The sequence below is a fragment of the Eptatretus burgeri genome, chromosome 3 (genome assembly GCF_056783735.1).
Source record: "Eptatretus burgeri isolate ZD-2024b chromosome 3, Ebu_testis_v1, whole genome shotgun sequence".
Taxonomy (NCBI): domain Eukaryota; kingdom Metazoa; phylum Chordata; class Myxini; order Myxiniformes; family Myxinidae; genus Eptatretus; species Eptatretus burgeri.
In genome coordinates, this window is record NC_140963.1 from 37,750,757 (window position 1) to 37,778,157 (window position 27,401).

A 27,401-nucleotide genomic window follows, 5' to 3' on the forward strand; every position below is an offset into this window, starting at 1 on the left:
GATCCTGAGCTCAAACCCCATTTGGTTGTTGAATTAATACCAGGTGGGGTTGACTCTGCCTGTCATCCTTCCGAGGTCGGCAAAATGAGTGCCAGCATGCTGGGTATCCTGTGTCGGAGTGGCAACCCGTCCAGGATTGTGTCCAATAGCCAAGGAGACTGCTTCGGCAGCACCAACGCTATGCACAGAATATGGTCCGTTGGATGGATGGGATGGAGTAGTAATAGTAATAGTAATAGTAGTAGTTGTAATCAAAAGGATGAAATCATAAAAGTATGGAGGACAGACCTGTTGGCTTGACAATAGTTGTGGGGAAGATGTTTGAGACGATAATTAAGGAACAGATAACGAACCATTTGAATAATTTCAAACTAATTGAAGGTAGTCAGCATGGATAAAGGCAAGTCATTTTAAAGAAATTTATATCTTGACTTTCAAAAAGCTTTTGATAGGGAACCACGTATAAGGTTGTTGACTACGGTGAGGACTTGTGGAGTGGCTGCTTCGGTCGCTATCTGGATTGGAAAGTGCCTTAGCGATAGGAAGCAAAGAGTGGTTGTGAGCGGGAGGATGTAAGTAGCGGGGTACCTCAGGGATCAGTCCTGGGACCATTATGATTCATTATTTATATCAATGATTTGGATAATGAGATTAAGTGTCAGGTTTCAAAATTTGCAGATGGCACAAAGCTTGGGGATGAGGTGGATAGCAGAGAAGGAGGTGATCAGATTCAGGAAGCTTGAGACACATTCATAGATTGGCCAAAGATTGGCAGATGCAGTTTCTCACAAATAAATGGAAGTATGCTCAGGATGGGTAAGAATAATGAAAATAGAGATGATATAATGCAAGAGGTAGTCTTGAAACATGTCACATAGGAGAAGGATATGGGGGGGGAGGGGGAGATAAACAGAGAGGGCAATGCCAGGCAGCTCGAGTTAAAGCTAACTGTTTTGGTTGTGTTCAGAGAGGGAAGAATTATGAATCAAAAGAGGGAGAGGTAACACTGTGCAGGACTATAGTGAGGCCTCATCTAGAATATTGTGTACAGTTCTGGTCATCACATCTGAGGGAGGACACCGCTGCGAGAGAGAGGACAGAGTTCAGGGCTACCAGAATGATTCCGTGGCTGGCTAGACTGAGCTAGGAACGGCTGAATAAGACAGGGGTTTATACATTAGAAAAGAGGCGATTATGGGGAGATCTGATAGAGATGTTTAAGATAATGAAGGGTGTGGACAAGATAGGTGCTGAGGAGTTTTTCAGCAGAATGGACACAGCTTGAGGATACAGAAGATGAGAGTGGGGACAGGGGACAGTGTTAAGGCAGGGGTCTTTCGGTCGGAGAGTGGTTAATGCATGGAATGGTCTCCTTGGAAAGATAGTGGCCTCAGAGGGGGTGGATAGCTTTAAATGGGAACTGGATAGGTTCCTGGCTGCATTGGAGATAGAGGGGTATGGGAGTGATGCTAAGACTTGTAGGTAGCTTGTGTGTGGATGAGTGATGGTTATGGGGGTTGGTGTCATGCAGGCATGATGGGCAGAACAGCCTCCTCCTGCACCCAAGTTCCTTATGTGTATGTAAGTGTAAAAGAAAACAAACAAACAAAAAAAAACAGCCTTTTTACAGTCATTTTCCCCTGCTGAGCAGGGGTTAGCTTTTTTGCGGGCTCCATGCAATCATGGTTCCCTTCTTGAGGCAATGTTTTATGGCCGGATGCCCTTCCTGACACCAACCCTGGTCGCCTCTTACGACACACAGGGATATGGTACACCTATTCTAACCGGAGCATACACCGGGACCAGTACACTGGTACTCATTTCACCGACCTCGGAAGGATGACAGGCTGAGTCAACCCCCTGGTGTTAATTCAGAGGCAAACAGGGCTCAAACTCAGGACCCTAGTATCCCAAGCCAGCCACCCTAACCACTAAGCCAACACAGGCTATATGTGCATGTAAGTATATACATACAAGGAAATTACAAGGAAGTTGTTTAACCATTCATTCCTTATCATATTTCAGTTCACTTATTCACACTGAGGAATGATTATTAAAGCCCAACCATGAATCAGGCATACCATGTGAACAGAATAAAAATGACAAAACAACAATAAACCAAAAAAAACCAATGTCACCCCCAGGGTGACCAGTATCTTGCCAAAATGTGAACATGAGTGACTTATTTATTCGATTAAAGTTACTCAAAAAATAAGGGTTTCGTCGACCTTGATGCTTGACCTTTTTGTGACCTTGACCTTTGACCTTTATATTTTCGTACGGTTAATGGTATCTCTCCAGGACCGTTGTACATGAAATATTAAGAGATTTTGATGAGAACTGAGGAAATTAAATTTTCATGAAAAATCCGTTTTTTCGTCATGACGTCATCAAATGACATCATAGCGTCAAACTTTTGACAGATCTGGAAAGCAGTTATCAAGCGCTTTCATATGAGGTATCTAAGATTTCAAAATTTGACCTTGGGGTCAAAAACTTTCGACCTCCAGCGCCAACTATGAAGGTCAAGGCCGATCGCCACCAAAAATTAATCAGCTGAGCGCAAGACCATGAACTATATTCCCATGAAGTTTGAAGACGATCCGATCAAAATTACTCAAAACACAAGGGTTTCGTCGACTCCCCTGATTTGCGCCAAAGTGACCTTGACCTTTGACCTTGACCTTGAAAATTTTATGCGCTGAAAGGGACCTCTATAGGACTCTGATATGCGAAGTTACAAAAATTTCCAATGATAACTGTGCTCTGCAGAGTGATCGATATGTGATTACAGACAAAAAAAAAATAAAAAACATACAAGCTGACTAACATATCTTGCAAAAACTTTGTTTTGGCAAGATAATGAAACAAGTGCGCCCATTCAAATAATTGATGTCATAAAAAAACAAGTGAAATCCTTCAATACAGCGCGTGTGGTGAAGCAAATGAGTACACTAATGTTAAAATATGCAATTTATGCTTTTTCAGTTGAAAAACAATTAAAAAGCGTCCTTCATATTTGAAATGTAAAAATCTTGTTATTATTGTGATAAGCACCTTTATATATATATATATATATATATATATATATATATATATATATATATATATATATATATATATATATATATATATATATATATATATATATATATATATAACAGAAGGATTGAAATCGTTCGATACAGAGTGGCAGGAGGCCGCAAAAGAATGATGGCATAAGAAGAACTTAGGTTTCAGCATTCGGCGTGAAATGCGATGGTGGGCGGAAATGACGTCTTTTGGCGCGAAATGCGATCGTGGGCGGAAATGACGTCTTTTGGCGCGAAATGCGATGGTGGGCGGAAATGACGTCTTTCGTTCGTTCGTTCGTACGTGAGGGGAGCGTTTCTTGGTTTTTTTCCCGTCAAGCAATAAATTAAATGGTTTTCACATATATAACACATTAGTTTCACAAATTTCGAATTGAAATACTCGGGTATTTCTGTCAATTCTCGCTATTTCCATCTCGGTTACGCACTGTATCTACCTGACGGCCGTCATTGGCTGTCTTGAGGCACGTGGGGTGGGGGGGGTGGCGGGACAGGGGACACCGGAGACGTGGTAGACACCGGGGACATTTCAAACTCGGTGCAATTGTATACAGCGCACGCGCTGTAAAAAACAAGATATTTCATTTACTCTTCAAATTAAATGACATTTAGTCATGAATAAAGGGCAAAGGTCCAAAGGGTACTCACTGCCTCTTATTGGAATGCTGAATGGTAAAATAAACAAATACATACCCCAACCATTTGGCTACATGTTCACAATTCTGAGGAAAAACAGAGAAACCCTGCTAAGTGCTGCAAATCTGGCACAACCCACAGCACAACAACATTGTCAACCACACCCAACTGTCCCTGGACTCTGTGTCCTTTTCTCCTGACAAGGTGGAGAGTTTGCTGTCAAACCTCGACTCAGATTCTGCAACCGGTCCAGACAGCATCAGTCCATGTGTCCTAAAAACCTGCTCTGATGCTCTTGCTCACCCTCTCTCCATTCTATTCACCCTCTCATTTGCTCAAGCCTCAAGGTCATCTGCCATCTGCTTGGAAATCAGTAAACATCACTGCTCTGCATAAAAAGGTGCAAAAACAGATCCCTGCAACTACAGATCAATCAGCCTTCTCCCAATCATCATCAGAGTTATGGAATCCATCATCGCTTCAGACATTAAATCCTTCCTCTTCTCCAATGACTTGATTTCCGATCATCAATTTGGATTCAGACCAGGTCACTTGACCCTGGATATTCTGCTTATGCTCTCCCAACAACGAATGGAGATCCTCAATGCCAGACATGAAATCAGAGCAATCTCCCTCGACATATTGCGTGCTTTCGATATGGTCTGGCACCATGCCCTGTTCACCAAACTCTCTTCCTGTGGTATCCACGGACATCTCCACTCATGGCTCGCAGACTTCCTCTCCTGTTGCAGTCACCGTTTGGCCCTAAATGGAGTTCTCTCATCCCCTCTTCCGGTCCAGACTGGAGTTCCTCAAGGCAGTGTTCCGGGCCCTGTTCTTTTTCTGGTTTTCATCAATGATCTCTTTGAATCTCCAAAAAATCCTCTTCACCTTTTTGCTGATGACTCCACCCTCTGCCATACCATCTGTCATCCCTCAGATCAGCAAGTAGCAGCCTCTTCACTCTCTGCAGATCTGGATAAAATCACAAGCTGGTCCAACACGTGAAACATGTCTTTCAATCCGGACAAATCTCACACTCTCACTATGTCTCTCCATAAGGACCGTCTGGAACACCCCCCCCCCCCCAATCTACTTTCTCAACAATCCTCTTGAAGAAATCCTTTCATTCAAGCTGCTGGATCTCACTATCTGCCATGATCTTTCCTGGGAAAGCCACATTTCCAAGCTGGCCTCCAAAGCCATTCACCAACTGGGCATCCTCCATCATGCAAAGTCGTTCATTGGCACACCTGACCTCCTGACCACATACAAATTTCGTTTCTGTCTATTATCTCCTCTCTGGTCTGGCCCCTCCTGCTCTTTCTGAGATATGTTCCACCCCATATTTCTGCAGGGCACTCAAGGTCTGCCAGCAACCCCCTTCTGGGAAAGCTACCAAAATCAAGAATCACTGCTCATCCTCACTCTTTCATTCCTCTTTTTCCCCCCACGTTTGGAACAAACTCCCACACTCTCTTCAATCCCACTCTTCCCTCCAGGTCTTCAAAATAGCTGTTCACCACCCTCTCTTATCTTCCCCCATCCAAATCAAGATCTTTTCTACCCCCCGCTAATCCACCCCAAACCCACCTCCTTCAAATTCCCTGCTTTCCTTCCTGAAAGTCTCTGTCGTGTAAGGACCTGAAAGTCCCTGTCGTGGCCATTTTGTTTCCCCATCTGTACCCAGCCCCATCCCTCTCCCCTCGATAGATCTCATGTCTCTGTTCCCCACTGGTTATTTTCCTTCCCTCTCCCACCCCTCTTGACTCCTGCTCCCCTTGTTGTACATTCTTTGTGTTAGTTCTTACACGAGCCTCGACAGTGCATACAAAAAAATTAAATAAACTGACTGCCAACAGAGGAGTCAGCTTAAGGTCCCTTATGGACGGTATGCTTCTAATGCAGCACCACCTTCTGGCACTGCACCAGAGCAGCAGGTTATAGTTTGGGTTTCACTTTGCTGGTGATCGACCTCAGGACAAAAACAGCTGTCAAACCTCCCTCGTACTACCCATACCCCCATGCCATGTAAGAAAATGGACAAACATTATTCATTATTTATTCAATCACCTCGGATATCTCTGAAACTTGGGTGTTCTTAGCGACAAGACCTTTTAATGCTTTGGTTTTCAAATAAGAACAGTAGCACCATGGAGCTGAAATATCTCCCATGTGAAAAATTCTTAGAATGTTAAAAAAAAAGTATTTTTTTTTTTTGCAGGAGGGACAAGACATGGTGCAACTATGCATTATTTACAGAGCGTGTTACAATAGGACGTTTCAGTACACTTCCACTTCACGAGACTACAACAGGAATGATGGTTGACTACAACTGCGCTGAACCATAACACAGTACAAAGTCTTCCAAAGATATGGAAGAACATTAACGATTCGTATTGTTATATTACAATATGAGCACTCATCGGATGATTTCAATACCCTCTTGTTGGCGGGTCGTGAAGTTACGTTACTTTTGTCTTCATTGCTCGAAACCAGTGAAGATCCACTCACTGATCATGGGAGGTGGAGAACACAATTTATGGCTTTTAACACTCCAGCAGTCAACCAATTCATGTGATATTCCTGGACAATGATCAACACGTCAAACGATTGTTCATCAAGGCACAGCTTGGGCTGTTCTGCATGTTGTGTCTCACCACATGACCTGATAGGATAGTTCAGAGGGAGCATACTCGCCTTTGAGCTGCATAGTCTAGATTTGATTCTTGACCCGACTATAAACTGTCACACTGGTGTTGCACAGGTGCATGCGTAAAGCCACCGTGCCGTCTGCCAGCATTAGCTGCAGATGGATATCAAACATTCACCGGTGTCCTTCGCCGGTAACCAAGCCGAAATCACCGGAATCCCTTGCCGAATTCGAAAATTCCTGCCCGAACCTACAAGGGGCACTGCATCAGTCGCATATCCATGCTCCCAGATACGATGCAACCAGCGGCAATGTGCTGCGTGAGAATGAATGAATCCCACCACAATGTTAGTCACTCCAATGATCTCATCACACGTCCCACGACTGCAGCATGTGGTACTTAATCTGCAATTTGCACCTGTTTCATGCACACTGTGCTTATCACTCTGTGGAAATCATGTAATTTGGACAGGAGTTGCAGCCAATTACCTCCACCAACGAAAGTGAAGGAGGTTATGTTTTCACCCCTGTCTGTCTGTCTGTCTGTCTGTCTGTGTGCAGGATATCTCAAAAAGTTGTAGACGGATCCAAATTAAATTTGGTGAGCAGGTTGGGTGTATGACAAGGACAAACTGATTAAATTTTGGTGAAGATCTGGATACGGATCCGACGACTAGAATTTTCGAAGTGATTCTTCACCATTGAGAGACAGGGCCAAAAACGATATAGAGCATGATATCTCAAAAAAAGTTGTGGACAGATTCGGACGAAACTCGGTGGACATGTTTGGGTGTGTGTGAAAAGGAAGAATTGATTCAATTTTGGTGGAGATCCGAATCCGGATCTGGATCCGATAATTTTTTTTCAGCGATTCTTCGCCATTGAGAGATCAGGCTAAACCAATATATAGCAAGATATATCAAAAAAGTTGAAGAAGGATTCGGATGAATCTTGGTGGACACGTTGGGTGTGTGACCACGACAAATTGATTCGATTTTGGTGAAGATCCGAATGCGAATCTGGATATGAGAATTATTTAATTTTAAAAGTGATTCTTCACCATTGAGAGATGGAGCCAAAAACGATATCGTACTGTATGGCATGATATTTCAAAAATGTATTGGGCCCGATATGCTCTCCTGGATCAGGCATTACGTGGCGGAGGTATGCGCTCGACCGAGAGCCCTTCTAGTTGGTGAATGTTTTTCCTGGACAGAATTAATATTTCCGATCTAAAAAAAAAAAATGGATAAATTCAGAGGAAATCATACCACATTTGGTTGTGTGGTACAATGTGATTATAAATCGATTAAATGGGTGGGCCCTAGCTTATTTTGAGCAGTATATTTATATTAGTCAATACAGTTACAGCCACTCCTGCAGACTTCCTCGGGTGTTTCTTTGCCTAACATTGTGCGAGACTATTTCCTTGTTGGAGAGTGCTCAAGACTGCGCTCTACAAATATTCTGAAAGTCCAATCCATGGGAGTTTGCTGAATGGGTAGTTCAGGACTTCTCAAAAAAAAAAATTCTTGCTTGTTCCAATTGGGTTCGACAGACATTCTCAGAGCAGAAATGAGATTTCTCGTAACTTCTCAGGATCCCTCGGACATATTTTTACTGAGAGAGAATAATCTATAAGAAACATAATTAACTTGAATGGCACCCATTAGAGCACATAATCCACGTCAAATGCTCATTCGAAACAAAAATACCATCGTTAACTGAATGCGCTACTATCATGGCGCAAATACCCGTATCATCCATGCAGCCTGTTATGTCACATACATTGCCATTATCTGTATCTTTATTGATTATCGATTGATTATTAGGATATTTAACAACCACTTTTGTGCACATTAAGGCTAAATTGTGTCAATGAAGATAAATATGCAAAAAATTTCCAACTATATTCTCAATGGCTAGTCCATAGTGTGTGTGTGTGTGTGTGAAGTTTCCCAACGATCTGTTAAGTGGTTCGGCAGAAGAAGATTTTTAACGTTTTTTTTTTTCCAATCCAATATGCCCACCAGACCACGTAACCAATGACGTCATAAATTTAATTACTCACTCAGTTTGAAGTTTCAGATTGTTTGGATAAGGATTTTGATTCAACCAATTATGGCTGTAATACCACTTCACTGATGATGTCATCATCATTACCCTATATACTCCATGGGGAGTTGATGACATGCCCAGTTTCATTTTTTGTTGTTGAGCAGTTTTGGAGATGTCCAATTTTTCCTTTAATCCAATATGGCTGCCATACCGTGTGACCTACGACCTCAGAGTTATCAAAAAAATGTTCTCCATGGGGAGTCTTTCCTAAGTTTAAAGTTTCACATCGATCGATCATGCAGTTGCAGAGAAGAAATATATTTTTTAGCATGTATATATATATATATATATATATATATATATATATATATATATATATATATATATATATATATATATATATATATGTGTGTGTGTGGACACACTGACACAGCCAGCCAGACAGGGTCTATTACAATAGTCTTGCAACCCCTTTGGGGCAAGACTAATAATTGTATTGAGAAACATCTAATTGAGAACAGCTGAGCAATCATACATAGATGAAGTCGTGCTGGAAACGCTGCTGCAGGTTGCTGATGATAGATTTCTCCGACAGTGGATCCAGCAGAACAAGGTCTCCAACACCCACAGCATTATCCAACAAGGACCCGGTAGGTTCCATGGCTGCACAGCCTGATCACGTGCACACAATGATACCAAACACATTTTAGTGCTTTACCTTTTCCATCAAAGATTACCCAAGATGCCTGACTTTTAAGGCCAATAACAGTGGCCATCTACTGGAAGCACCACTCCAGGCCTGCAAAGGCTTGAAAATCTAAGTTGTAAAAGGACAATACTTTCAGGCATACTTGAATTATTCATGATTTAAATAAGGGGCTGCAGTATTTATTATTTAAACATACAAAGGTATTTCAGCAATCAACAACAACAAAAAATATTTGGTTCATTAACAAAAAAGTCATACAAAGAAAGTCCTTAAATAGCTCAATCTGACATTTAAAGAGAAACTAAACTCAAACTTCAAAAACTGAAAATTGCTGTATCTGATCATAATTGAATCCACCCATCCATCCATTGGGACAACAATCTGTGCAGAGCATTGGTGCTGCCTAAGCAGTCTCCTTGGCTATTGGACACAATCCTGGACGGGTTGCCACTCCGACACAGTATACCAGCATGCTGGCAATCATTTTGCCAACCTCGGAAGGATGAGAGGCAAAGTTCACCCCGCCTGGTATTAATTCAACAGCCGAGTGGGGTTTGAACTCAGAATCACAGGATCCCAAGCCCACCACCCCAACCATTAAACCAACACCAGGCATATTAATGAATATTTCCTTTTATGTCCCATTTAAATTGATCGAAAGCTCATAGTAGGGCAAGGTGTCGCACAAGGACATCAGTACACAATGCAGTCGACAAACATTCGTGGTAAATATATATATATATATATATATATATATATATATATATATATATATATATATATATATATATATATATATATATATATATATATATATATATATATATATATCTTAAATCCAGCAAGTTCTAGATCTATCGCACAGTGTAACATTTCAGGTGACATGCTACCCACAATACAAATATATATTTCTGGTCTGACGTACCAAACTCTGTTGCAGAGTGTCGGTGCTGCTGAAGCAGTTTATATACTGGGTGGTTTGCCATTGCCTTTTCAGCAGTAGATAGGGCAGGAATTTGGAATTGGTTCCATGCCAGCAGACGAGACGTCCAGTTTAATATCCTTCCGAGGGACGGCACACACTGATGAATCACCCTCCTTGGGAAGCACCAGGATGATAGTTTGTAGCTCGGCTGAGTTTCAAACCCAAGATAAACAGCTGAGAAGCGAGTGCGTGTACCTCCAGGGCAGGCTGCCAGCCTATAAATTAAATTATATACATATAATTTTTCTTATTTTTACACACACATACACATAAGCACACAAATTAAATGATCTTATTTATATTATTGCTTCAACCCAGCAAGTTATCGATCCAACGCACAAAGTAACACTTCAGGTGACGTGCTCCGCACAACACAAATTGCTACAAAGAAGCCAATTTTCTTCCACATTATCATTTCTGATGTCAACCATACAAGGTAGAGACCACATCCAACGGATCAAAGCAGACACGTACTGGGTGACTGATAAGGATAATGTTCCCATACAGTGTGCCTTCAGGATCACCAGATACACTGTCCCGCATTGACTCCTCTGTCATCAGGTATGGGGACCTACGCCAGTTTACATGAGTATGTAGCATTGGTTTGGATATACACATCTAGCTTTTAATAGCCGACTACAACTGTAAGTATGGAGGGAACAGTTCATAATGAACCGGCTTTCCTGAGTAAAAACTTGCCATTCACGACCACACTTTGTACAAATGTGTGAGTGTGAGAAAAGATCAGGCCACCTTTACAACCTGTCGACTGTCCTATCGATCATCAAGGTTTTTTAATCAGCATCTGTTCGCTCAGATTATGTCAATTAAAACCAACACAGTTGTAAAGCTTGTTTAAATAATGGATTCAAAGCTCGTGGAGGAGCGAAACGATACATGGTGGGGGGCTTTCAACTGACACAAAGGGGGCAGTCGACGGACACACAATTATGCCTGAAAGAAAAGGTGGGATGCGCAGGGCTGGATTTAGGCATGGGCAAGCTGGGCAGTTGCCCAGGGGCCTCCACAACCAGGGGGCATCCACAACCAGGGGGCCTCCACATATTTCATGAAAAATGTATTTGTTAGTGCCTGAATGGTAGTTGGTCATTAGTGGAACAGATATAAGATATTCATCTATAACAGATACAAGATATTCATCTTATCTCATTCTCTATTTTATATGGAAGTTCAGATTCTTTGTTCTTGAAAAATATACTTTATGGATGACTGTAAATATGTCTTGTCACCTTTTTAGTATTCTAAGGTAGGGTGGGCCTCCACTACTGAAGGCTGCCCAGGGGCCACCACATGTCTAAATCCGGCACTGGGGATGCGGAAGGGGGTTAGTGGGAATAATAAGCTTGGTGTTGGCTTATCGGTTAGGCCTAAATCACATTTACCACGGCGGCCGTGGGGTCTACAAAATATACGGCCACCAGCAATTATAAGGTGGCCGCAGTATTTCCACCGTCACACGTTTTTATTTTTCAGGGAGCCGCACGGGGTACTTAGAAATTGTGGAGACGAAAAACGTGGTGGTGCCATACGGTCTTTGATTTGATGTCGCACGGTGACCTTAGGGCATCCCTGCGGTGGCCATAGAATTTTCAAGGTAGACGCAGGTGGCCTCAAGGTGCCCGCAAGGTGCCCGCAGGGGGGCCCTAAGGCGAACGTGTGGCCAGACGGATGGTAACGAGTGGGTATACATACCAGTTCTTTTTTTACTGAAATAAAAATATAACAGTTCGGAATATACCCGTGTATATATATATATATATATATATATATATATATATATATATATATATATATATATATATATATATATATATATATAACTGAATATACTATAACTATAATATATAACTGAATATACTATAACTATAATATATAACTGAATATACCAGTTCGGAGTATAGGCAAACCCCTATACTCCGATCTCTAGCGGTAGCACACGGTGGACGGTCGACGCAGACTGCCATGGAGGCCGTACGTTGGACGCACGGCGGGCGTAGGGGAACCGTGCGTCGACCCTGAGTTGCCCGCAGGGTAGTCACACAGACCGCAAGGCCACCGTACGTTGAACACAGGGACGCCTTAGGACTATCCTATGGCGACCGTGGAAATAGTGCGGCTGCCGTAATTTTTTGGGGGTTGGAAAAATTCATTTTTCATTGATAAGAGCCTACGGCAGCCGCACGAATAACGCAAGCCCACCGTACGCCGTACGTACGGTCGACGTGGAACACATCTACGTCACAGCTTGGCTTGTCAAATTGCTACGGCCAACATAGAAATGAAAAAAGTTATAACTCCGCGCTATAATTCCACGGCGACGCCGACGGCCTGTAAAAGATAGCCATATGGCGTAGGGCCACCCTGAGGCCACCTCAGAAACTCTGTGGCCGCCGCACGTTTCTGTCAATTAAGGGGGGGTACGGCCGCCGTATCCTCGCCATAGAGCAAATGTGACTTAGGCTTTAGGGTGGCTTGCTTGGGACCTTAGGTTCCTGAGTTTGAACCCCGCCAGCCATTGAATTAACACTAGGTGGGGTTAACTCAGCCAGTCATCCTTTCGAGGTTGGTGAAATGAGCACCAGTGTACTGGTGGCACAGCCCGTGCCGTCAACCAACGATGCTACCTGCAGTCTTGCGCTGCATATGAAAGAGGAGTGGCAATAATACAACTCCATCCTCCGAAGCTTCATGTAATCAGATTATTTATTATTACAAGAGAGTTGTTCCACATGGCTTAACATGATTCCGCTTCACCCAACTCTGGCAATTTCTCAGGCTCAGGCACTCATTTCACCAAACTCAGAACGATGACAGGCTGAGTCAACCCACCTGGTGTTAATTCAACCACATGACAAGGAGCTTGAACCCAAGACCCTAAGATCTTAAGCCAGCCACCTTAACCATAAAGCCAACAGCAGTAAGAAACATTTTTATTAAGTCGTTACTCTCCCAAACATGTGCCTGGTGGAGAACAAACAGGAAGGAACATCCATAGTTGTTACTGAAGTCCCGTACACTAAATACGTACGCAATATGACGGATATAATAATATGACCACCCACGACCTGGTATGTTCCTTTCCCATACTCGACCTCTCCCCTCCCCTAATCCCCCACGAAACCTATACTTTCTCACTCCACCTATACGATCCTCCCATCGGATTCAGACAACTCGGCAGATTAAATAAATAATAACATTAAAACTTCTGATTTACAAATTGCTGGAATACAATAAAGAGAAGAAATATATATATATATATATATATATATATATATATATATATATATATATATAATTATGGCATAAAAGTACCGATCGATTGGAAAAAAACAAACAAACAAGAGGAGCAGATATTTCTGAATATAAAAAGCACGTGATGCACTCACTCCCAGGTGCACAGGTGCATCTTTCGTCGTACACGCACTTCCATTCACAAGTCTATCAGCTGCAGGTTCCATTGAAACATGATATGGCATTTATTACCGGGAGAGGCAACAACTGTCACCGGACTACAAGAAGCAGATCCATAAAAGCGGATAAAGAGGTCGAGTTATTAAAACGGGAAAGTTCGACAGTAATGAGTAAGCAGGTGATAGCGTTTCGGTACCTGTCCGAACTTCAACCAGGTACCCACGCGACTTGGATCGTTGCGGTAGTTCTGGCGCGAGATTCCCCCCGGAGATGATGTGCTGAGCGACAGGTAACTCGTGCGAGGATCTCGACGCCGTCCAAATTGCGTGTCCTGTGCAGTTTGACGTGCGTCGGGGGGGAGGGGCCTGTGGCGGAGGTTCTTACGTCCGAGCTGAAGGCGGGATGGAGTTTAGGTCGTATTGTGACGTCAGCAAGGTGGGCACGCCGCCAGCGCTGTTGCTTTTGCCTGCGAAAAGTAACCCATTGTGATGAAATAACAAAGGTAATTTAATTATTATTACTCCTTCATCTATCTATAATTCCTGGTGTGTGTGTGTGTGTGTGTGTGTGTGTGTGTGTGTGTGTGTGTGTGTGTGTGTGTGTGTGTGTGTGTGTGTGTGTGTGTGTGTGTGTGAGAGACAGAGACCACCGTTTCTCAACAACCCCTGGTCCGATCTAATTGAAACTTGCCAGGTATATTGCTGGGGACCTGAGGATGTGCCTTTTCAAGGTTTGATATGAATCAGGACAAGTGGTTCCCAAGTTATGGCCATTTATTTACCAACCAATGACATGACATGTTGCTGCGGCCATTTATTTACCAACCAATGACATGACACGTTGCTGCGTAGGCCGGTGCGCGGCCGGCCGACGATGACGTCACGGGCTGTGCCGGTTACATGGCAGCGAATGTCATGGCAAGCAAAGACAGGGAGGTAAACTTGATTTTAATTTGGATTTTAATTAACTCTGTGTGGAAGTGTGGTTGTCGCGAGGACGTGAGAGCGAAGGAACGGCCTGTGTGGTTGTCATTTCTGGCTCGCGGTTTGAAAGTTTGTTTTTTTTGCACTTACGGGCACACACGAGAGAAGGAACGGCCTGTGTGGTTGTTGTTTCTGGCACGTGGTTTGAAAGTTGTTTTTTTTTTTTTGTTTTTTTTTTTTTTGCACCGACGGGCACGCACTCTGTCAATAATTCCAGCAATCTCTGTGTGTGTGTCTGCGACCGCTGTTTCTCGACAACCACTGACCCGATCTAATTGAACCTTGCCAGGTATATTGCTGGGGCCCTGTGGATGTGCCTTTTCAAGGTTTGATATTAATCGGACAAGTGGTTCCCAAGTTCTGGCCATTTATTTACCAAACCAATGACAGAACACGGTGCAATGACGTCATGATTGACGTCACAAATCTTCTTCCCCCCCCCCCCCACGCACGGGCAGGCGAGAGCGAAGGAACGGCTTGTGTGGTTGTTTCCGGCACAAGGTTTGAAAGTTTTTTTGTTTTTTTTTGCACATACGGCCACACACGTACAGGCACGTACTAGTTGTTATTAACCCCAATAACTATCGCCATTGGGCATACGGATGAGCAATCCCCTTTTAATTTAGTGTTTCAAACGGCTGCACCAGAGGGCAGAAAGAATGTTGAATTTGACGTGAAACATGGGTCCATTTGTAGTAGAGCACACAACTATTCGCTTGTGATAAAAGAATATTCCTCCTACTGCAGGTATTTCCCTTCAAAAGTCACAAGAACGATGGACAGTTTCATTTACCAGGAGTGAAGCTCACCTGGAACGTAGTTCCAGGGAACTTATCGGATGGCTCGTCCGTCTGTCTGTCTGTCTGTCCACAAATACTTGCAACTTCTTCCCAGAAGCCACACACACAATGCTGATGAAACTTGAGCACAACCTTTATCACCCGTGATGTACCAAGGTTTGTTGGTGGCATTTAAAAAAGAAATCCAGAGGTATTTACTTATTTTGTGGGTCATCTATGACTACCGGTGGTTGCCTGGTTATCTTATCCAGCCACTACCAGGTGAGCATCCAGGGGTATTGTCCCTATTTTTGTTTGTTTTTGCTTTTACCATGGTCTGGGGTTTTGAAAAGTGAGCCCTGCTTCGACCATCAGCTGAACAGACCAGGTAGGCCCTCATATGTAGCCTAAGTGACTTTTTGGAGAAGATGATACTCCAGTTTTAGTTTTGTATTTCATAGGTGAGACCGACATTTTTTTTTCTGTGCCATCATTACATAGAGGGTGTTAGCACACTCTCCAATACTAGTGTGAATCTGCTCGCTACACTCGCTTCACTCCACGTCGCTACAGAGGCACAGGCTTGTTTTAACTGAGGATAATGACTGTACATCAGTTGCTGTGTTGTCATGATTTACACAAATCATAATACAAACATTTATTTTGTGCGAGCAAATACAACCCGTGGTTTCACTAATGGGAATATGAAGACTAGTGGGGGGGGAGCGAGGAAGGGGAGCTCGGGAGGGGGAATTGTGGGAGAGTACAGGTCGAGTGGCAAGGAGGATGGGGGAGAGAGGGGGTTAGTGAGGAGGGGAACGGGATGTTCTGGATATGCGTTTAATAGGGAGACTTGAGGGAAAGTGGAGGAGGGCAGCGGTAATGGTTACCTTATGCCGGCATTGGTACAGGATTGAACGAAATTGGGTACGTTGAAACAGCACATTCAAACTTGTAAGTCAAACTAAACAACGCCTGGATACCACCCAGATGTCCATGGGAGGTGGAGGGGCTTTGGGAGGAGGTAAACATGAGGGAAGGGTAAGGAAAAGAAGGGTGTTTTTTTTCAATCATTGAAAAAGCCACGCCAGTGTTCGTGCCTTTATTTAATTTCCACATATATGGTAAGCTCTACAATCTGAACCTGAGACAAATTGCGGAATTGATCCAAGCAGCAGTTCCGATGGCTTAAAAAAAAACAGCTTTAATTTGTCTGATTTGCACTCTTTGACACCCTTTTCTCTCCTCGACCTCCAGAGAGTTGTATGGTGGTGGAGGGGGTTTGGGATGAAGGTGAGGGGAGGGGAATGGACGGCAGCATGAGGGGAGGGCAAGGCAGCGTGAGGGGAGGGGAAGTTGCGCAAGGGGAATGAGAGGCGGCGTAAGGGGAATGGGAGACGGCGTAAGGGGAATGGGAGGCGGCGTAAGGGGAATGGGAGGCAGTGTAAGGGGAATGGGAGGCGGCGTAAGGGGAATGGGAGGTGGCGTCAGGGGAATGGGAGGCAGCATAAGGGGAATGGGAAGCAGTGTAAAAGGGAATATGCCTGGTGTTGGCTTAATGGTTAAGGTGGTGGGTTTAGGATCCTCAGATCCTGAATTCAAATCCCACTCGGCTGTTGAATTAATACCAGGTGGGGTTGACTCTGCCTGTCATCGTTCCGAGGTCAGCAAAGTGAGTGCCAGCATGCTGGTATACTGTGTCGGAGTGGCGGCCCATCCAGGATTGTGTCCAATAGCCAAGGAGACTGCTTAGGCAGCACCAACGCTCTGCACAGAGTATGGTCCCAATGGATGGATGGTAAGGGGAATTGGAGGCAGCGAAAGGGGAATGGTAGGTAATGTAAGGGGAATGAGATGCAGCATAAGGGCAAGGGAAGGAAGCGTGAGGGGTGGGGGTGGGAAGGAAGCGTGAGGGGTGGGGGTGGGAAGGAAGCGTAATGTGAGGGTAGAAAGCATACCAGGGCATCACTGGAGCAATAAAACACACCCAAAGGAATTTGTGGGGTGTAGCAAAAGACAACTTACAAAAGAGGACACAGAGCAGGATTATTCTGGCTTACTCCAACAATCTTACTTAATCTTGGACAGGTGCCATCACACACACACACACACACACACACACACACACACACACACACACACACACACACAGTTAGAGAGCCAAGAAAGAGAGACAAAAGTGAGGATGAGCGCCCTCTAAATACCTGGCGTTGTACGCTGACTAACATGGCCCAGGACACTTAGGGAGGGGTAGTTGGAAAGATACTTGTGTCTACGGTGTGGGAGTGTGGAGGTAAGATGTATGCAACGTGAGGGGTGTGGTGTTGTGCCAGAGGAAAATGGGATTGCGAGTCAGTACACGTTCTTTGTGCGTCCACAGCAGACGGGATAGAGGGGTGTAGAGAGAGAGAGGGAGAGAGAGAATAAATGCGTGAGAAGGAAGATCCCTAACCTAACTGTGTAAAGGTCTGTAAGTGTAGCATGTACCTCCATGGGTGGCTCAGCCTGAGTGTTCCCACCTCGTGATATGACGCGTTATCTCTTGCCTATTTATTCACCGGGGCTCGTGGCAATGTGTGCTCCGCACTGGTCCACCGTCCGTGGCCGGTGATGAATCCATCTGACTTCGCGGGGGTGGCAGCCATCGACAGCATGGCAGGGAGTCCACTGTATGCTCTCGAAGGACAGCAGTCGCACACGGATGAGGTTTTCGAAAAAGAAGCTCTTTCACTGGCACCGTGCTAGCCCCTTTTATAAGCCCCAGGCAAAGGGTGGGGAGAGGACCGGAAAGCGATGCGCTGTGGCCCAAATCCTGCTCCTCTGTTTTGCCTCAGTGGCCTAAGCCATGCCCCGCCAGGTTCCGGGACCGGAAACTGGCTCAGATGCCCACAAGCTTCGGCACGCCTCGACGTAACATGGGAGCATGCATGCTCCCTGCGTGCACCGAGTGTAGTCTGTATCTCGGATGGCAGCGGACTTCCTCCACCACCCACGGACCTCTTCATGAGCCAAAATGTACAACCAGGGTTCATATTATATATATATATATATATATATATATATATATATATATATATATATATATATATATATATATATATATATATGTAGATATTGTTACTGGCCAGGGGTCAGCCGCCGGCCCGCCAACCAACCGCTCTGAATGGAGCTGCAAGTCGAATCGGCCCGACCGATCGCCTGGAATATAGATCACCGCCCGGATAACTCCGAGCGAAGGGTCCTTGTACAAGAACCGAAATACGCCAATGAGCAGATCACGTGGAGTAGGGTCGATTGCCAATCTTCAATGTACCTAAATACCTATGTGATCCAACTACCGGGGTATTCCACCCTCGACGGAACAAACCGCCGAGGCGAGCTTGTCCGTGCGCGATTCCGAGCGGCATAATCGCCGAGAACCATCGGTCCAAATGTCCCCCTATTACGGCAAACCAACGGCTTTCTAACTCCCAACACACAAAATGTTCAGTCAATGAGGGAATGGATGAAACGAGCAGGTTTACATTCACACAAGGACATTTATTATAATAAAACACGTATGCAATTAAATAAGCAACAAAAGAACTACAACCGTCTAATTATTATGTACAGTCATTTACACTTAACAGCAGTTCCTACTTATTAGAGGGGCCAACGGACACACGTACGCGCGCGCACACACACACACACACACACACACACACACACACACACACACACACACACACACACACACACACACACACACACAGAAACACACACACACACAGTAACACACACACACACACACTCACAGAAACACACACACGCACACACACACACACACACACACACACACACACACGAAACGGTGGCTGATGCCTTTAATCACGAGCTCCAGCTCGGAGGACAGGTGAGCTGAAACTCAGAGCTTGACTCAAACCTTTCCACCTTGTGGTCTTCAACTTGTTCGGACCCGGGCTCCAGCGAGAGCGAGCTGGATCCAATCGCCGCGATCCTTCCCGAGCTCCCGCGAATCCTCCCGTGCTTCTCACACGTGCCGGTGAGACGAGGCGCCGATCCTTCCTGTCGATCGTCGCTTCCCCAAGGATCCAACTCCAAGAAGAGGCCGATGCGTCACACCAAGCCGGGAAACAAAATGAAGAACGAAAAGCTCCAGGAACCAAGAAGAAGAGGAAGGAGAGGAGGAAGAAGAAGCCTCCACTCGCAGCTCGAGCCGAACAACTCGCTCAAGTTCCTTCCAAAACAAAGCAGCAGCCGAAGCTCACTGAGCCAGCCGAAGCAAAAAGCTTCCGAAGGCCTCAAGCCAAGCAAGCCAAGCAGGACCCGATGGCCTGCTGAACGACTGCTCTCTCCGAAGCGAAAAGCTTACTCCTCCCACGGGACTCAGCACACGAACTCAGCACACGGGATTCAGAACGGGACTCCCACAAACTCAGCCCTACCACGGGACTCCCACACAAACAAAGAAAAGATGTCCTCTTTATCCTTTGCACCCCCTCCCCCGCACCCAGCGTGACTCATGCCCTCGTGATCCACCCCCCACTCAACCACGGGTGGGAGGGAGTTGTTGACGTCACCGCAGGGTTCTTCTTCCTCTTCACAGAAGAGGGGGAGGGACGTCTCCATTGTTCGCTCCCGAACTATTAAATCGATCCGCAGCGCATCTAATCGATTTCAAAACATTTAAACAATGGAACATGAGCAATCTCGGGAACATGCACTTATCGACATAGCTGACTAAGGGAACCTGTATGTTGTGTGCGATTGAATTCCAAATTCGTAACAATATATATATATATATATATATATATATATATATATATATATATATATATATATATATATATATATATATATATATATATATATATATATATATATATGTAGATATACGACCAGTCAAAGGTTTTAGAACACCCCCATTTTTCCAGTTTTTACTGAAATTTAACCAGTTTAATGTTTCATATGTACTCTGAAATTAAAGCATAGAACAAATAAACAATTGAAGATAAAAAAAAGAAATCATGGAATCGTTTTGCTGAACAAAATTTAATCTAAACTTTTGATTCATCAAAGTGGCCACTTTTTGCAGATATAGCAGCCGAACATACTCGTGGCATTTTTTCTACAATGGAAATCAAATATTGTTTGGAAAGTTCTTCCCAACACTGTTGCAGAAGTTCCCACAAATGTGTTGCACTTGGAGATTGCTTTGCTTTCACCCTTCTGTCCAGTTCATCCCAAACCAGCTCGATGGGGTTTAAGTCTGGAGACTGTGCTGGCCATTCCATGATTTGAAGCCTACCATCTTGTTCTTTTCTTCTAAGGTTCGTTCTGACATAACCTGGAGGTATGTTTTGGGTCGTTATCTTGCTGTAGGATGAACCCATGACCAACTAGGCGAAGACCAGAGAGTATTGCATGGTGCTGCAAAATGCTGTGGTAGCCCTTTTGGTTCAGAGTGCCAGTCACTCTGTGCAAGTCACCGACTCTGGATCCAGCAAAAGAGCCCCAGATCATCACGCTTCCTCCTGCATGTTTGACTCTTGGTGTCACACACTGAGGAACCATCCTTTCGCCTCCTCAACGGCGTACAAAAACCCTGCGTGATGAACCGAAGATTTCAAATTTTGATTCATCAGTCCAGAAGGCCTTTTCCAGTTTTCAGTAGTCCACTGGTGGTGCTTCATTGCCCAGGAAAGCCTCTTTTTCTTACTGCCACTCGACCTGTCAAACCTGCAGCTCGAAGTCTTCTCTTCACAGTTGAAACTGAGTCTTCCTTACTTCGTCCAGTGTTAAGCTGTGCTTGAAGCTGCTGTCCTGTGAGCCACCTATCACGCAAGCTGTTGACTCTCAGAAACTTGTCTTCTGATTGTGTTGTGGCTTTGGGTCTGCCAGACCTCTTCCTGTCAGAGTTTCTTCCCATTTCCAAATGCCTTTTGATGGTGTAGGAAACTGCACTCACTGACACCTTGGCTTACTTTGCAATTTCTCCAAAGGAAAGACCTCCACTTTTAAGAGTTATCATGGTCCGTCTGTCTTCCTTGTTAATTGTCTTTTTCTTGCCATTATGATAGCAATATACTACTTCCTACAGTGCAATATTGTCCAAATAATGCATCAGAGGGTGCAGCAACACAGTCTGTTCCAACACTGTTTTTATACAGAAAAAGGGTATGTAAATAATCAACAAAAGTTTGGACACCTGAAGGAATTGTTTGCATCAACTTTCAAGGCTTAATTTAGTTCCATTGCTGCAGAACAGCTGCAGTTGCTGACCCATTACTTGTTCCCTGAAAGGGCCTTTTTTAATAACTCTGAAATTTGCATTGTTTTTCAGTTTTTGGTAACCTAAACTTTTTTTAACCTATGGCAGTTTACCGCGTAGCTTTGTACCATTTCAGGTTATTCACTGGACTTGAACTGCTTAAATTTCAGTAAAAACTGGAAAAATGGGGGTGTTCTAAAACTTTTGAAGTATATACACTACCGGTCAAAAGTTTTAGGGTGAAGGGAGGTGAAAGCAAAGCAACCTTCAAGTGCAACTCATTTGTGGGAACGTCTGCTACCGTGTTGGGAAGAACTTTCCGAACAATATTTGATTTCCATTGTCAAAAGAATGCCACGAGTATGTTCGGCTGTTATACGTGCAAAAGGTGGCTACTTTGAGTCAAAAATTTAGATTAAACTTTGTTCAACAAAACGATTCCATGATTTCTTTTTTATCTGCAATTGTTTATTTGTTCTATGCTTTAATTTCAGAGTACATTCAAATATAAAACTGCTTAAATTTCAGTAAAAACTGGAAAAATGGTAGTGTTCTCAAACTTTTGACCGGTTGTGTGTGTGTGTGTGTATATATATATATATATATATATATATATATATATATATATATATATATATATATATATATATATATATATATATGTATATATATATATATTGTTGTGAATTCGTGCCCACCGGCGTGCGATCGGCCGCTCGACTCAAATGGCGGCCGCCTCGCCTACCGGAACGGGCAATTCAGTCGTGACCCTCTCGGAACAACGCCGGGAGCTAGTCACGGGTGGGGGTTTAACCTCACCACGATCGTGCCAATTGCCCACCCGCGCAGGATAGGTTGCTCACCAAATTCGATCTACCTAAATAGCTGCGCGAGTGGTCGACCGGGCTATCGTACCACGCCACAGGCCGACTCCGGACACGAACCGCTTAAGCGATCCGTTCCGTGCTACAGTGATAACCGAGCGGTGTTATCGTCGGCCTTGACGGTTCCGATTAATTACCGGGCGTTTTAAACCCACTACGAACCCCTTACGTGATGCAAGATGGAAATTCAAACGAAGGAAAGGACGCAGCAAAACGGGGAACAAGTTCACACAAGCACGTTTAATTGCACACGCAGACCAGCACGGAAGACACGTATACAGTCACAATCATCATGTACAATAAAGTAAAAGCAAGTCAAGAAATGGCACGTATACACAATCACAGGCAAAAGAGATGTCCCGACTAAACCCGACACACAGGTAAACCCATCCCGACTAAAGCCTCCCCTTGACCTCGAGTCCGAGCCTCCCCCAATGTGGTCTGCGACTCGCACCTCGCGCCGGCACGTGTAGCTGCTCCGCGCCACGAACGGGGCTTCCGGCACCTGGCAGAAGGCTCGCCTTCTCCCGCTGTAGACGGCGACAGGGCCCAGGACGAGGATGCGCCGACTCGACTCCCTCCAGCTGAACTCGTCGGAGAACTCTCTGAAGAACTCGTAGACGAACGAACCACCAACAGCAACAACCACACGCAGACGAGCGAAGAGGAAGAGGAAGAGGAAGAGAGTGGAGGAAGAGAGAGCACGCTCCGCCCACGTTCGTCCTTTATAGCGCGGGGCTCCGCCCCGTTTTCGGCTCCACCCTCCTTCGAAATGGTTCTCGAAAAGGGGCGTTCCCTCACCCCGACCGCCTCACGCTGTTCATTCACCAATCGGCGGCGAGCTGCCCTTCCCCCTTCCCTCACACCAAGCGCGGGGGAAAATGGCGGGAAAAGCCCACGAGCATCGTTGGTGGTTTTTGTTTGTTTGAAATAAAAGATAGAGAAAGAAAAACGACTAACTGAAGGATCGCAGCCCGAATGGATCACGTAAGTTCCCTCTATACAACGGGTTTGGGCTAACTACACATGGACCTATTGAGATATCTTACTTGAGGACTCTTTATGGTGTAATGCGAATTTCCACAACCACAACTCTTATATATATATATATATATATATATATATATATATATATATATATATATATATATATATATATATATATATATATATATATATATGCAGTGTATATAATTGTCACATGTAAGGATCGCTTGAAAAAAACCAAATTTGTGATGACCATGTATCAAGCCACGAATAATATTATTAGACTCCCATAAAGATAACGAATTGATTTACGATGCCATCTTAAACTTAATCCGTTTCATCACCCTAATCTGATGATAAACGAACAAACTCATGGAATTTCAATTTCACATGCCAGTGCACAAAGCGTAAACTGACATTTATGATTGCCAGATTAAACCCAATTTACCCACACATGACGAACATAAATGAATCAGTCGGAGCAAAATAAAAGCAAACAGAAACATTTATTTACAGCAAAAGCAAAATTGAAAGGGTTAAACTCAAGTAACAGAAGATAAATTCCCTTTCCCTGGGACCCCCTTCCCTCGGTCATTCACCGATCTAATTTCTAAATCTTACCACTCATTAATTCCACAAACAAAACAAACAACAGGGAGATTAGCGATGATATGAGGCAGAGTGGAGAGGGTAAGGCCTCCCCTTTCTCCGAGCACCATCGCCTAGTTTTGGCTCCGATGTGCAGGCAGTCGTTTTCCCACACACAATGAGCTCAAGGTTGATCGCTTCGACATGGTCAAAGGGAGGCTCAGAATCCCTGGCAATGTTGCTCCTTTCGGGGATCAAAGCACAGGGCACATCTGTTGACCCAGGCTGATCAGCTTGTTGAAGGACTTCTTGGAATCTCGTGCGGAGTCTGGTGGAGAAACCGGTGCAGAATGTCATTCAGATTACCTGAGGATCACCATCTCGACTCCACTGAACTGTTGGACCTAACTGGCTATCTGGACTGAACTACAATGGCTTGTACTAACCATCGCCTGCTTGGGCAATGGATTAAAATTACCCCACATGACGTTGATCTTCTCCCTCATTGGCTGGCAAGGTCTGGAAGGGGCTAGGTCAAAATCTCAGTGTCCGCTTGTTTTAAACAACACACACACACACACTCATCATAGTCTTCCCCCTTCAAGCAGGGCCACATTAACACAAAGGCACGTGGAACAGTACCCTGGTTCCTGTGGTGTCTAGCCTCATTGTACATTTTATCAAATACACTGTATCATGTGTGCTGCAAATGATGGCATGACATCCATCATCACGCAGACGTGAGTGGAGAGGATGTTCGTAGCTTGAGTGGACGTATTAAAGAGATCGCTCTTCAGGTTCCTTGGCGTTGTGGCAATTCTCCTGCTTCCTTCATTTTGTAGATTCTAACAGTTCCCCTCTCTCGGGGGCCCCCAAAAAATGTTTTTATCGAAAAAAATCTGCAATTTGATTTGGCCACATGTTTTCATACACACAATACTTACGTGCAATCAGGTGAAGTTGTCCACACAAACTTATAGTTATCAAGGATTTTTCTGCTTCATGATTTTGCCATTTTAGGGGAGGGTCTGTGCTTTCTCTGCACATTTATTTTTATTATCATCTTTGTCCATGACCAACCTGTTTCAATATATTGTTGCGGATTCGCGCCCGCCGGCGTGCGAACGGCCACGTAACTCGAATCGCGTCACGTCGCCCACCGGACGGACAATCCCGTCGTGACCCTCTCGGACTAACGCCGGGAACTAGTCACGGGTGGGCCTTTCGGCCTCACCACGATCGTGCCAATCGGCCCCCCGCGTGGGATAGGGTTGCTCGCCAAATTCGACCTACCTAAGTACCCACACGGAGGGTAGACCGGGCGATCGCACCTCGCCGCAGGTCGACTTCGGACACGGGCCACTTTAAGCGACCCGTTCTGTACTATCGGGATAACCGAGCGGTGTTATAGTCAACCTCGACGGTTCGATTAATTATTGGGCGTCTTTAGCCCACGACCAACCCTTTATGTGAAGTAAGATGGAGATTCAATTAGAGAAAAGACGAAGCGAAACGGGAAAAACAGTTCAACATAAAGCACATTTATTCCGCGGCAAACGGAAAGCACACGTATACAATTATACACCAAAAGCAAATGTAAAAGTGGAAGAAGCACAACAATTCTGCACAAAAAGCAAATGTAACAAAAGAAAAACACACTGCAGATCTACTACCGACTACCGAGCACACGGCAACACTTATACAGTTTTACTTCACAGACGGCGCCGACAACACATATACTCAAAGCAAAAGAAAAAGGGACCACCCTCAACGATGAGGGGGGCAGACGGGCCTGGGGCCGAGACCGCGTCGAGCCTACCCGTCTGGTGATGAGCCGCAAGATGGCGGCGGCGCCCCGACTCCGCGGGCCTCGCTGGCACTGCCTGGAAATGGGGTGGGAACGGGGCCCCCTTCTCACACTATCTCAGCGCGGGGGGAAACAGGAGGGGGTTGTTGATGCTCGGGGGAATGAGGATATCTCGCTGGCTCAGGTCCCGCGACGAGCGTCTCCACCGCGACCTCGGTCGCGTTACCGGCCTCCCCTCTCCGCAGCTCCCCGACTCTGACACGAGCGCCCTCTCGACTGTCTTTGCCGCCGCCACCTCTCCAACTCTCCACTCTTCTCAGCTCCGTCCAACTGCTTTCTCTGACTCTTCTCTTCTCAACTCTCCTTGACTGACTCAACTACTAACTCTTCCCAACTCGACTGACTTTTTTTGGCGAGCGAACGCGGCCCTTTATAGCCCCCGGGGCTTCGCTCCTTCACCTTCGACCCTTCACCTCTGGCTGGCTCCCCATTGGACAGAGGAAAAGTGGGCGTGAATGATTTTTGATCCGCGAATCTGCATATAGCGATTATACTCTGACGCACCTGGAGGCGGGGCCAAATCGCCCCACGCTCGCCGATAGGACGGAACAGAAGTGGGCGTGAATCATTCTTGATCCAATTTCTTCGGAAAGGCTGGTGTTTTTGCACCCGCCGCTCGGCGCGTGCCCTGCACGAGTCCAGGATCGGTGTCCACAAGCGGCGCGGGAATGGCGGTGATGCGATGGTTGCAAGAGCGAGATGTGACGGCAAGGGTCGTGGCTGTGGTTGTGAAGCGGCGTTGCGGTTGGTGGTTGTTGTGTGATGGCTGTTGAGACGTGGTTAGTGGTGGTTGTGGTGGTAGTAATGGCGGCTGGTCCAAAATAAAGATAGTAAAAGAAAAACTGCTATCCTGAAGGGTCGCAGCCCGAGTGAATGACATTTATTCCCTCTAAACAACGGGTTTGGGCCTAACTACACATATACTTACAGAGATATCTCACCTATGGGACCTGAATGGTGGTTTGCGAATTTCGTCAACCACAACAATATAAATGCCACGAATCGTGCTCCAATTCAGCACCCAGTAACGGCGAAGCGCAAAGGAGAAATCAAACCAAATGAACAAAATTCTTGCAAGAACTCCAAGACTGACTGCTTTTTTTTTTAGACACAACCTAGCAAGTCAGCAGGTATGTATGTCATCTGATCCCTATCCTGAAATTGGTGGAGGAGATTAAGAGAAAGATTGTTGTGAGCTCAACCTGCTGGTATAGCTGAGAATAGTGAATCAGTCTTGAACGCCCCGTGCAAGGAGAAGGCAAATGCCCAATCGACAGATCCAGAGGAATGGTTTTCCCTCTAAGAATCTTACATCAACTACTGGTCAAACTTAGGTCCCAAAATGTGCCATAATGAATCAGACACTGGAAAGTACTCTGCATCAAAACTAATGAATGTTCAGTTTTTGCCAAAACTATTGAATTGAAAACGGTGACCAAAGACAACGCCAAGGGGTACGATCGTTCTTCAAAACAAA

The 27,401-nt window shown here is 45.0% G+C and overlaps 1 protein-coding gene across 2 annotated transcripts in view; it reads right to left on the reverse strand.

The window, feature by feature from the left end:
- LOC147029704 (unconventional myosin-Ib-like) overlaps nucleotides 1–13,919 on the reverse strand; it is a 166,318-nt gene extending 152,399 nt beyond the window's left edge. Inside the window, exons 1-2 of one of the 2 annotated variants that reach the window (XM_085872950.1) lie at nucleotides 13,762–13,919; nucleotides 8,975–9,111 (exon numbers count right to left, since the gene is read on the reverse strand). In XM_085872950.1, coding sequence (XP_085729076.1) covers nucleotides 8,975–9,100 — 126 coding nt within the window. In that variant the 5' untranslated portion in view covers nucleotides 9,101–9,111; nucleotides 13,762–13,919. Of the gene's footprint in view, nucleotides 1–8,974; nucleotides 9,112–10,073; nucleotides 10,274–13,761 lie in introns of those variants that run through there. The other variant, XM_085872951.1, reaches the window with a different exon arrangement.
- Nucleotides 13,920–27,401: the final 13,482 nt, after the last annotated feature.